The sequence below is a fragment of the Tenrec ecaudatus genome, chromosome X, assembly GCF_050624435.1.
Source record: "Tenrec ecaudatus isolate mTenEca1 chromosome X, mTenEca1.hap1, whole genome shotgun sequence".
Classification (NCBI taxonomy): Eukaryota; Metazoa; Chordata; class Mammalia; order Afrosoricida; family Tenrecidae; genus Tenrec; species Tenrec ecaudatus.
In genome coordinates this window covers 6,954,847-6,968,070 of record NC_134548.1, presented here as the reverse complement: position 1 = coordinate 6,968,070, position 13,224 = coordinate 6,954,847, and the positions used below count along the sequence as shown (strand labels likewise).

Below are 13,224 nucleotides of genomic sequence, written 5' to 3'. Positions count from 1 at the left end.
TGCCTCGATATTAAATGCAGCAGTTCATGTAACACTCCTGGGTCTTTCCTGCCACTTCACAACAACAACAAAAAAAAAAACACCATCGATTCTGACTAATGGCATCCATACAGATCAGAGTACAACCTGGTCCCTTTGGCTTTCTGAGACTGTACATCTTGACGGGAGCAGACAGGCCTGCTTCATCAGGACCAGTATTACCTTTGATTTCTATACGGAAATTCATTTGAGTGTGGCACTGATTCAGAAAGCATCTTTCCATACAAAATGGTTCCAGGTTCTTATTTTAGCATAGTTTAATTACTTGGCCACCAAAAAAATTGATTTTGAAAACTCTCAATACTTCCAAAACTGGTATCTTATTGAGAAAAGGAATTGTCTATTAGGGGCGAGGGCAAGGGGGGGATGCATGGGGAATAAGGTTTAAAAGATAGCTACTTCTCCCATGGACTGCAGTTCCTGCCCCACATGATGCACATTAGGGTTGCTTGGGCCGTTAATGAGGCAGAGGGGGGGCTTCCCCGGGATATTTTCAGATTAATTTCCTATATGAGGGAGCTTCAAAAATGCATGCAAAAATGGGGAATGGAAAGTGAACTGAATTTTTCCACAAAATTTTGGATGTCCGCTCGTGTTTATTTACAGTGGACACAAACTCCACATGCAGTGTAGGCCTGCTGCCTCTCTGTATATTGAAATTGCATTATGCAGCATTTCCCTGTCCTTCACTAAGCATGCCACTGTGTGAGACCTTGGAAATAATGCGCCACAGGCATGCATCAAGGAAGTGATTAGTCTGGAGCTCTGAAACTGAGACAACCGAGTTGATCAAGGGTTATTGATTTATTCCCCCCGCCAAGAAGAAACAGCTGGAGTATGTTTAAATGCTGAAGAGAACTTCTGACAGAAGAGAAGAGGTACAGGCATGAGAAGCTGTCATGTACCCCTGGGGTGGCCCGCTGCTTGGTTTTGTGAATAAAGGTTTATTAGAATACAACCACACCCATGCATTTACCTATCATCTACGGCTACTTTCAAGCTGCACTGGCTGAGTTGAACAGTTGTAACAGACACCCTGTGTCCTGTACATGGAGCTAGGATCAGGGTAAGATGAATAAGGTATCTAGACCACTAAATTTAAGGAAGTCCCATATTCACTCAGGGTACCAACCAACCCTGCCCTGATCTACCTGGATCAGGAGCAAGAGGAGCAGGAATCAGAAGTTAAAAAGGGGCCTTTGCAGCAGGAGGGCTGCCACACAATGTGGGGGCAGTGAATGTCTGGACATGTTACATATTGTCCTGGCTCAAGGACAGTGAGTCTTGGGTAATTTCCTTGCTGTCTTAAAAAAGCTATTATCAACTTTATCAGCCACTGTCAACACAGCGTTAAGGTTGCTTGTTCCCCTAGAAAAAGAGCATCTAGCCTGAAGATCCACATGCATTTGTGTACATCCTTTTGTGTATGAAGAGAGAGAAGATTTGCTCAATAGGCTTGTGAGCAGCCCACGATCGCCAGCAGCCATGTTAAAAGCAACCATACCCCCAGAAGCCTGCCTAGAATGTTACAGAGGCTAAACAGACTCTCCAAAGGAACTCAGAGCAGAGGGGGTCTCCCTTCTGCACCTTGTAAGTGTCCTCAAAGGAAGTCAACGAGAAAGCGACCACATCAAACTCTACCCTTGAAGTATCAGTGCACTCCGCCAGGAAAGAAGTCTATTAGAGGGAGAGAGAAATCGGCTAGCATGCCTTTGCTGGGGACAACAGAGAAATGGGAATTTGGAAAGAAAGAATGGCTTCCTATGTTTCCCTAGCGGAATTATACTCAATTATTGCACTTTACAAAGAGAATGACAGGCTTTCTGATATTAAAAAGGGACACATTTCAAAGGAAACCATTTTCAGCTTTTCTTCCAGAGCTACTAGCAATCTCTAATTGCAAGAAGCATCAATAACCTCCATCTCATATGCAAGCCCTGTGATTCATTTTTCTACATGGGCTGACTCGTGTTACTTAATCAATGTCCTTTTTAATGTTATCATGCCTAGACAGTTTCTATTTCCTGTAGCTCCCACCCAAGTACTCCGAGTACAAAGCAAGTGATCTGATAGTGTCCCTTGCATTTGGCTTTTGGTTTTGCTAGGAGTGAGTATTGGCTCTTACTACCTCGTTCCTTGGTGGTGCAAAGGTTACCAGTTTGAACCCACCTCAGAAGATAGGTCTAGTGATCTGATTCTGAAAGGTCACAGCTTTGAAAAACCCTAGGCAGCAGTTCTAGCCTGCCCACTCCAGGAGTCACGTCGCCTGGACAGCAACCAATAAAAACAACATGCTATCCATATTGATCAGAAGAGGAATGCCTACAAAACGTTTTACAGTGTTACCACATGTAGCCTCTAGTTTGTTTATCAGGACTGCCTAGTGCACTCTGAAAATTTCCAAATGCTGAGGGCTTCCTTTGTTTCTTCTAGAGGTACAGATTTTCTTTTTTGTTCTTTTTTAATTTTCGATGTACAGATTTTCAAGGACCACTTCTGCTTTTGCTTTTAGCCCACACCGAACTAAACCCATTGGCCTCGAGTTGATTCTGACTCAAAGCACTCTTCTAGGACAGAATAGCTGCCTCCATAAGGTTCCCATGGTTGTAGCTTTTTATGGATGCAGACTGCCTTTGCTTTCTCTGACACCTCAACTGGTGGGTTTGAACCGCTGACCTTTTAATAAGCCATTTGAATGCTTAAGCACTGTGCCACCAGGGCTCCCGTGGTGTGCTCATCAGCCCAGTGATGTTGAAATGTCGCCACGTCCAGGCAGAAAATCTTTTGCAGGTGCTTCCTCATTGATTTCATGTTAACTGTTTCTTTTTAAAAAATAAACAACCTTAGACTATTTGGCCTTAATCACGCTGGTTTCATTCATAGGCGTGATAAAAACAAGTACAAGGTCAGATTCCAATTTGTTGCTTCCAGCGGGCCTTCTCATTGTTAGTCGAAAAGAAAGTATGCACTTAATGCAGTGGTCAGTGCTTTAGAGTAGGAAGCTAAAAGATCACCTGTACAGTGTCGTGGCATGTAGATGCAGACAGATTTTCCACAGAGATCCAGGAGGCAACTGCTGGAACGTCACCAAATAAAGCCATAGTTTGCTGCATTACACCCAGTTCCCTTCCTAAAGGACTTACCAAATTGTATTTGAGACCCTCCCCTGCCTGGTGTGTGCTGGCATCCACTTTTGTATGTGACCAATAAGAAAGCCCGGCGAGTGGCACCCTTAACACAGCAGGAGATGAAATGAGGGGATGAGGAAGACGACGAAATAAGGGCAGATGTATTCCCTAACTGCCCCTCTCCCTCCCAGACTAGCATTTGATACACTAACATTTTTATTGGGGACCCAAAAGTGCATACACTTCACTGAATTGCTGATGAAGACGCTTCAGAAAGCCCTTGGGAACATGGACTTGATGGATAATGGAGGTTTCCCTAACGCATGATCTTGACACTCTGCCACAGTTCTGTACCTCCCTGACTTGCCAGTCTTCTCACTTCTGCTTGCATGCTGAAACCCTCAGGAGGGAGAGCAGCGCCTTTCGTGCGCTTGGTACATACCCTGTGGCACCTCTGGTCAAGATGTTGCTGTTCCTTGTTGCCATCAAGTCAGGTCAAACTCCTCACGGAACATTGCCCTGTCCTGGGCCATCTTCACAGTCCTTGGTACGGGAGCCCGCGGTTTTAGCTAGAGCGTCAGTCTGTCTCTTGCAGGGCTTCTCCCCCCTTCACTGACCAAGCATGGCGCTCTGTTCTAGCCCTTGGTCTTTCCAAATGGAGTGCCCAAAGTAAGCAAGCAGAAGTTTTCCTAAGCTTTCGTCTATAGAACAGTGGGGTTTTATTGCTCCTAAGACTGATGCTCGTCATGCACGATAAACATTTGGCATATAATAATTGCCTGTTGTATGGATAATTGCATGGCTTCCCTGTACCTCGTCAGCTTTGTGACCTGAGTCCTATAAATCAAAGTCTTATAAGTCAACCAGCCCTTGGAGAAGGACACCTTTCATGTTAGGTAAAGTAGAGAGGCAATGAAGTAGAGGAAGACATTCAAGGAGGTGGATTGACGCCATGGCCCCAACGGTGGGCTCAGGCACAGGAGCAATTGAGGGGATGGCACAGGACCAGGCAGAGTTTTGTTCTGTTGTGATAAGGTCGGAACTGACACTATGGCATCTAACAACAAGAGTTTCTAAAACTGTAATCATCCCTAATGACAATGTATTATTTACATTTGCTCCAAAAGTGTGTGTGTGTGTGTGTGTGTGTGTGTGTGTGTATAATCTCACTACCATTGATTCTATGTGAACTCATAGCGACCTGATAGGACAGGGTAGAGCTGACCCTGTGAGACTCTGAGACTGTAACTCTGTACCGAAGTAGAAAATCCCATAGTTCTCCTGAAAAGCAGCTGGTGGTTTCAAACTGCTGATCCTACCATTAGCAGCCCAACTCGCTACGCTCAGAGCTCCTTCCAAAAGGTAACCATTCCCTACAAAACTACTTCCCTTAAAACTGACTTGAGACAGGTGAAGAAAAACTAAAGGTGAAGATTTCTTTTTTTTCTTTTTTATTTATTTTTTAATTAATAAATCTTTTTATTGAGGCTCATACAACTCTTATCACAATCCAAACATACAGCAGTTGAGCAAAGCACCCTTATACATTCGTTGCACTCGTCATTCTCAAAATTTGCCTTCCACTTGGGTTCCTGGAAGATTTCTAAAACGCATGGTCTTTATACCTACTTACGGAGTCACTGTCATCTCTGACTCATAGACACCTTATAGGACAGGGTCGAACACCCCCTTTGGGTTCCCAAGACTAACTCTTTAAGAGAATAGAAAGCTTTGTCTTCCTCCCAGTGAATGGCTGGTGGTTTCAAACTGCTGACCTTCTTGTTAGCAGTCTAATGGAAAACCCACTAAGCCACCAGACTTCTCTTTATCTAATTAAAGTTTTCTTCATTTACATAGAAATATTTTTCGCTCTGATAAACTCAAATGTCAACCCCAGGTTTGTTTTTCGTTTTCTTTAAAAAAACAAAACAACACTTGTTTTTTCTTGTGAATTCACCAGGGGCAGCACATTTTCAGATCATCAATGTTGTATTCCACGACTTATCGAGCACTCCGTTAATATCTCCTACCCGTGCTTCCTTTGAATTCAGTTGACTCTCTTGTGGATTCCTCTTTTCTTTTGTTTGTTTGTTTGCTTGTTTGTTTGTATGTTTGTGGTGGACTCCTATTTTCTCCTTCACCCAAGTGAACATCTGTCAACCCCGTAGCCCATTGTTGTTTTCATCTCCCCTGCCTTGTTTGCCCTCCCTGAGTAACCTTCAAAGTCTGTTCACTTTGGTATGAAAGTCTTTGTTTGGAGTGGTTGTTGTAGTCTTCATGTTTATAACAGGCGTCTCATACAACATATTTGTTCTCTTGCGATTGACTAATGTTACCCTACTTGTTATGGATGAGTCACGACCTGAAAGAAGAGGTATTTGACTCAGTCTGCCAATAGGTATGAAACACAAGTGAGAGTGTCTGCTCCTGGGGCCAGGCTTCCTCTGAAAGGGAATATTTGTGTTTCCATTCCAGAATTCATCCCACAGGCCTTTGGAATGCCATTATCCCAAGTCATTGCCAATGACCGGGCCTATAAACTCAAGCAGGACTTGCAGAAAGACATGCAGAAGGACGCATCGGATTTTGTGGCTTCGCTTCTACCATTTGGAAATAAAAAACAGAACAAAGAACTCTCAAGCAGTAACTCATCTCTCAGCTCAACCTCAGAAACACCAAATGAGTCGACATCCCCAAACACCCCGGAACCGGCTCCTCGGGTCAGAAGGAGGGTGAGTAGGCCAGTTTTTTCTCTGGTGCTCTGATGTGAGGGACACCGAGCAAGTTCGCCTGTGATTCTTTGCTCATGTGCTACCTAGAAATGTAGGGTCAAGCGTCACTCACCCACCCCATTCAGCAGCCATTTGCACTGGGATGACAGCACCCGGAACCCTTCTCAAAACTATTGGGTGCCTGTGCCCATTTACACCTATAGCCCTGGGTATCCAGAACATTCTGAACTGCCATAGATCTCCATCTATTGTCATCTTCCATTGTTTTGCCAGACTTTTCCACAAAATTCTGATGTTTGAGGGCAAAGCTTGGTCTAATGCACTGACAGCATGTGGGTCTTTGCAAACAATGAGGGTTTTCCTTATCCAATGCAAGAACTTTTTTTAAGTCCAACAGTACTATGGCTGTTAAGCGCTGTCAAGTCCCTACCAACTCGTGGGGAGACTTTGCATAACAGAAAGGTGTTCTGTCCAGGCCTGGACTTCTCCTCCTCAGTGTTGCTGACCCTCTGCTTGATCAAGTGGGATGTCTTTCTCCAGGGACTGGTCCCTCCTGGAAACATGTCCAAAGGACATGAGATGAAGACTCAGCGTCTTTGTTTCTAAAGAGAATTCTGAGCGTACTTGTTCCAAGATAGAGTTGATCATTCTTCTGACATTCGTTCAGTACCCTTCACCAGCCTCCTCATTCATCCGTTCTCCTTGGGACTTCCTGATCCAGTGTCCAAGTTTCTCGAGTATATGAGGCAATTGAAAGACCATGACTTGGGTCAAGTGGACCTTCATCCTTTAAATGACATCTTGGCTTTTGAACACTTGCAAAAGAGGTTTTTTTTATCACAGATTTACCCAATGAAACACATCATTTGAGTTCTTCACTGATACTTCTAGGGATATTGAATGTGTACCCAAGTAAAATTAAATCTTTGACAACTTCAAACCTTTTTTCGTTTATCATGAAGTTGCTCATTTGTCCACTGAGAATTCTAGTTTTCTTTATGCTGAGGTGTAACTCATACTGAAGCGTGCAGTCTTTGAGCTTCACCAGTAAATAGATGAAGTCTTCTTCACTTGCACCAAGCAAGGTTGTGTGATCTGTACATCCCAGGCTGTTAATGAGTCTTCTTCTGAGCCCTCCCCTTCCTTCTCCTTCATGAAGTCCAGTGTATCAAGCCATTTGCTCAACATACAGATTGAACAAGTAAGTTGGGCGAAAGGACACCACCCCAACTCACACCTTTTATCATTGTAAACATGCCCTGCTCCTTATTCCTTTCAAATGACTATCTGATGTCCAGGTTTGGAACGGGCACAGCGAAGGGTGCTGGGATCCCTAGTCTTACAGTGTTATCCATGAGTTAGTCTGATCCACACAAGGGGATGCCTTTGCATAGTCAATGAAACACAGCTAACATCTGCTAGTATGCTGTGTTTTCAGCCAAGATACATTTCATATCAGCAGTGACATCCCTGGTCTCATGTTCTTTTCTCAATCCAACTTGAACTTCTGGCACTTCCCTTTACATGTACTGCTACCATAACTTTTTTAGTTATCTTCAATAAAATCTCTGATGTGACAGTAATTATTTTGTTCAAGAACTCCTGCACTCTCTTGAATCACCTTTATTTGAAGTAGATGTAAATGTGGATCTCTGCCAATGGGTAGCACAGGTAGGTGTCACGCAAATATCTTGGCATTGATGAGTGAGCACTTCCAGCCTTGCATTTATTTGTTGAAACAATGCAATTGGTATTTCTTCACTTTCTGGAGTCTTGTTTTTTTGTTGATGCCTTCAGTGCAGCCTGAACCATCATCCCTTGACCATTTGATATCTCTGGAAATTGTTGAAAGTTGACCAATTCTTTTTGGTACAATGACTCTGTACATTCCTTCATCTTCCTTTGATGCTATGTACATCGTTCAAAACTTTGCCCATCGAATGCCTCAATATTTCAACTAAAGGCTTGACTTGTTTTCTTCAGTTTTTCCATCAAGTTTCCTTACGGACTTGCTACCTCCCAGCCTTTGCACTTTTAATTATAGTACTCTTTCTTCAATCAGTTGATAAATACCCCTAACAAGTCCTAGGTCACTAGAAGACCCTCCTGGCTTTTTTTTCTCTCACCTAGAGGCTTCAAATCCATTCCTCCTGCAACGTCCTTCAATTTCACAGGCAACCTCCAGCCCTCATGTGTTTGCTGTGGTTCTGGGCAATGCTGCTGTTTATTAAGACTTGCAAAAGAAGAACTGACAGAATGGCTTTTCAGGATGAAGTTGTTCTTTCAGTTCATCATGGTTTCTCAGACTCTGCACATCGACTCATCTGGCTGTAAGACCATGGTTTCATTTGGAGCATTCTAGGAATCTAGGGCTGTAGCGATGGACCTACCAATTCCCTTCTCCTCTGCTCAGGTCTTGCGAGCAGCCGACTTCGCCTTCCACATTTCCTGAAAGGCTGGGTGGTTCGAGCAGATACAGATGGCGATATGTTCTCTTCTTTGCTGCCTTGCCCATCGCTCTCTGCTGCTACTTTCCATCCCTCATCCCTTTCCTGCAGGCTTTCCCACACCCGTAGCAGACGGGGGGCACCGTGTTCGGAAGCACAAACACCACCGCCTGGCCCCTATTACTGATGGCTCTTAGAAGGAGTGTAGAAACACCCCAGCTCTCTCGCTCCTTAGCAGGGATTGCGCTGAGGTTCATACTCTACACCAGTGGTTCTCCACCTTCTTGATGCCATGACCCTTTCAGACAGTTCCTCATGTCATGGTGACCCCCAACCATCACATTATTCTCGCTGCTCCTTCATCACTGTCGTTTTGCTACTGTTATGAATCAGGCGACCCCTGTGAAAGGGTTGTTCTACCCCAAGGGGGTCGCGACCCACAAGTTGAGAACTACTCTACACTGTCTCCCAGCGTGCCCAGTGCCACTGAGCACCAGTGACTACGTGGCTATCGGTCATGCTTCTTCACTGGCAGCCTTCTCTTCTGCACCACACTACCTAGGGCTATTTTCTGGGACTAACTCCTTAGTAAAGCACATCATGCTGCTTCTGGAGGACACCGAACTAAGACAGCTGTATGGAATCCCCCCATTTCCAAATCTACTTCCACTAGTCCTAATGGAACCTCTTTTATGTCCAAGAGACCTGTGGCTATCTCCTACACCAAGTATGTGATTAAAGGAAATTATGCTTGCAGAAATTAAATGGTTGTGCCAAAGTATTTTCTATGTTTCCCGTCTCTCGTCTTCCATGTGGAAACTCCTGTGTATGTTGACCTCGTGACTGCTGTTATTTTGCCCAAGGTTTGTTGATTCCCTAGCCTTTTTGAAAGGCGTCTTTCTCCCCCTTTGAATGTACACACAGGACCATTAAAGCAAGCCGTGTCCTTACAAGTGGGAGAAACACTGCTGCGCGAGAGGATCTATTGGCTAGCATCGAGGGGGGGGGGGCTCTTGTTTGTTCTCTGTCTGCTCTCCTGGTTCATGCCTGTGTGTAATTTGCAGGGTGCGATGTCAGTGGATTCTATCACAGATCTTGATGACAATCAGTCCCGACTTCTGGAAGCTTTACAGCTCTCCCTGCCAGCCGAGGCACAAAGTAAAAAAGAAAAGGCCAGAGATAAGAAACTCAGTCTGAATCCTATTTACAGACAGGTCCCCAGGCTGGTGGACAGCTGCTGTCAGCATCTAGAAAAATATGGTAAGTGGCACTGTGCAGCTAACCAACCAACTTCAATTTGTGTTCATCTGACTAGACGCCGGGCTGACATGCCCGTGGTGAAGAAAGCTTTATGGAAGTGAGTTGGACTTTGAGGATTATGGGGGCCGAAGGAGCTGACGAGGGAAAGCCTGTGTCCAGACTGCTAAGCCACCACAATCCTTCAAAAGGGAGATTGGAGGCCGAGCGATCTGGGAAAGGAGTGAGATTTATTAGCTAGATCTGCCCCCAAGACTACCTTCAGTCAAAGCAGAGCCACTTTTATCTGTCTTATACATGAAAGGTCCTTCTGGGATGCCTTCAAAAGAACAAGGGGGAGAGGCAGAGAAGCCAACTTCCCAAGAAAGAAAAATATCAAACACCGTCACGTAAATGACTGGGAACTGCACAGTTTGACAAGGGGTCTCTATCCTGCTCGCTGTATTCTTGTAAAAGAGGCCCTTTTTTTAACATTGCTTCACTTTGACCCTTCGGAAAACTCAGTTAATATGCTGACGTCGAAATGACAAAAAGACTCTTCTGTAAAACATGCTCTAGCATGTAGACTAGTAGCTGCAGCAAAACTGCCATTTCACAATTTAAATGTCTTCGTTTTCTTTAGCCTGTACTTTAGGGTCGTGAAGGAAAGTTTCTTCCTTGTTGCTTTACTAGAAGAATAAAAAGTATAACATATTACAGAAGAGAGAGGAAACTTCGGAGGTCATGCAAACACAATTTATGTTAACTTTCTCCTAGCGCTCCTTCTACGGAGGATCCCGGGGGCTGCAGTGGTTGAAACTCTTGGCTGATAACTGACAGGTCAACAGTTCAAAACCACCAGCCACTCCACAGGAGAAAGATGAGGCGGTCTGCCTCCATAACACTTTACAGTCTTGGAAACCCTGTGGAGCAGCTCTACTTCGTCCCACAAGTCAGGACTATTTGAATGACAGTGGTTTCTTTCTAATAAAAATGAAACTTTAAAACTTTATGGGATATATCTAAATTTCTCAACTCAATATATGGTTACAGGGCAACATATAACCGTTTCATAAAATTTCTATGAATTAAAACATTCCCTTATTTGTTTTAGATACAATTTTGAAATGTGGGGTTTCTTTAAATTAAATCTTTCTCTATCTCCTCTTTGGATGATATACTCGAAGATGAAGACACTGTCTTGGTAATCTTGACTCCTCAATCATTGGTTTCATGATTCATACAAGGATGATTTTTTTAAATCACTTTATTGGGGGCTCATACAGCTCTTATTATAATCCATACATCCATTCATTGTGTTAAGCACATTTGTACAGATGTTGCCATCATCATTTTCAAAACATTTTCTTTCTACTTGAGCCCTTGGTATCAGCTCATTCCCCACCCTCCTTTCTTCCCTACCTCCCTCTTGAATCCTTGATAATTTATTAAAAATGTTTTTCATGTCTTACACCGACCAATGTCTCCCTTCACCCACTCTTCTGATGTCAGTCCCCCTGGGAGGGGGTTATATATCGATCATTGTGATTGGTCCCCCTGTCTCCTCCCACCTTCCTTGTCCCCTCCTGGTATTGCTACTCCCATTATTGGTCCTGAGGGGTTTATCTGTCCTGAATCCCCTGTGTTTCCAGCTCTGATCTGTACCCATGTGTATGCTCTGGTCTAGCCAGATTTGTAAGGTAGAATTGGGCTCATGATGGGGAGGGGGGAAGCATTAAAGAACTGGAGGAGAGTTGTATGTTCCCTGAATAGCTTATCTCTTCCTTGTGACCCTTCTTTAAGGGGTTGTCCAATAGTAAGGAAGATGTTTTAAAATAGAGGTTATTTGGGCAGAACTGTTTGGAATATACAGCTCAGGTAAATAGCACCACCAGGCAAGAGGGCATGATGTGCTCCTGGGAGGCAGGGAGGGTCAAGGGATGGGAAATGGGCCAGTGCCTACACATTGCAGGGGAAGAGAAAAACAACTTTCCGGAACAAGTCAAGAAGGAATTGTTGAATGGGAAACGCATTTTCGTTGTAAACTTTCACCTAAAGCACAATAGAGCAGAGGGAACTTAAAAAGAAAATGTTTTGAAAACAATGATGGCAACAAATGTACAAATGTGCTTGACACAGTGGAGGGGTGAATGGGTTGTGATAAGAGCTGTACGAGCCCCCCCAAAAATGCTTTAAAAAGTAAATGGTTAAATAAAAGCTAACACTTAAATAAAATATTTTCTAAAAAAAACTAGAGTCCAGTACACGGTGCATATGGGAATGAAGTAGAAAGTCCACTGTGATGTACAACTGGGCCCCATACATAGAGTATTAGATAGTCCCTAGAAGCGAGTTAAAGAAAGCACTTTGTAAAGGATTTTAAAGGAGAAAATGTCCCCCCCCCAAATTCACAGCAGTCTAGCCAGCTTGAGTAAGTGAATTTGTGAGTGAAAGCTGAGGGCTGCTTTCGGTTTTCTTGTTGGCCTCTCCTGGCATGTGTTTCTGCAGTTTGTAAAATAGCATGCCGTTTTTCAGAATGATTCACAACCAGGGTGCATGGCTTCTTGTTTGGAAGAGTTCAGATGCTACATCCAGTGTGCCTAAACGCAGGAAGATAACCTGGCTAACCTTTCAAGGCCCGGATTCTGCTCCAGGTCCCCAAAGTATTTAGTCCAGATGGCTTCAGACAAATAAAAGACATTCTTAAATCCAAACACATATTGATCTTGGTTACTATAAACCGATGGGGAGGGGCACGAAGGTCCCAAAGCAATTCCTTCCTAAGATGGTATTTGCCAGAGTTTGAAGCGAGTAGCTGAAGGCTTGATATAACTGGGTTCTTTACATATTCGTCAGAGATCTTTGTGCCAACCCCAAATGTTGACCCATTGTTTGGGTGTCATCTATATTCTTGTCCAAGGAGCCCTGGGGGAGTATTAGTTAAGCAATTGGCTGCCAATCAAAAGATCAGCTGTTCAAACCCACCAGCTGCTCTGCAGAAAAAACCGTGGCAGCCCCTTTCCACGAAGGTTCACAGCCTTGGAAGCTCTATGGGGCAGTTCTACTCTGTCCCAGAAAGCTGCTAGGACTTGGAATAGACTCAGTGACCATGGAATATTGATGTGCACCACCCTTCTCCAGCTAGATTTCGCCCGAAGGCATTCTGTATCCCTAGGGCAAACAGCCTAAGCATCTTTGATTCCCAGGAAGCACTACGCCCAGGAAGACAAGCACGAAGATATGGGAGGCCAGCCATATTCTCTTTTGCAACTGTGCCTGGTTTAAGGGCAGGGCCAGTAGCTCATTGTGCACGCTCTGGGTTCCTTCCTTCATTTCAGCCCTTCTAGATCTCCTGTTCCTTTCAGCTTCTTCAAAGCCACCTGTCTTTGTCTAATCAATGCCTTTTTGTTTGTTTTTAATTGACACCTGCTTTCTATCAGGGACTCCCTTAAGTGAAGGTTAGGGAATGCCTGCAGCTGAATCTGTTCTTTTGTGGAAAATCTCTGTAGGGTAGTTGGCTAATAGTAACACTAGGCTCCATCTGTTTGTTAGGCTGCTATTTGTTTTCCCCTAGCCATCCACCGCCCCCTTAAAAAAACCAGACGGATCATAATTGACTGAGAGACATAGGAGATACAGCCA

General features: G+C 44.1%; 1 protein-coding gene across 2 annotated transcripts in view; it reads left to right on the top strand.

The window, feature by feature from the left end:
• Positions 1-13,224, top strand: part of ARHGAP6 (Rho GTPase activating protein 6) — a 517,936-nt gene that overhangs the window by 449,156 nt on the left and 55,556 nt on the right. For both annotated transcript variants that reach the window (XM_075539194.1, XM_075539195.1), the window contains exons 4-5: positions 5,643-5,899; positions 9,411-9,606. In XM_075539194.1, the coding sequence (XP_075395309.1) occupies positions 5,643-5,899; positions 9,411-9,606 (453 nt within the window). The remainder of the gene's footprint in view (positions 1-5,642; positions 5,900-9,410; positions 9,607-13,224) is intronic.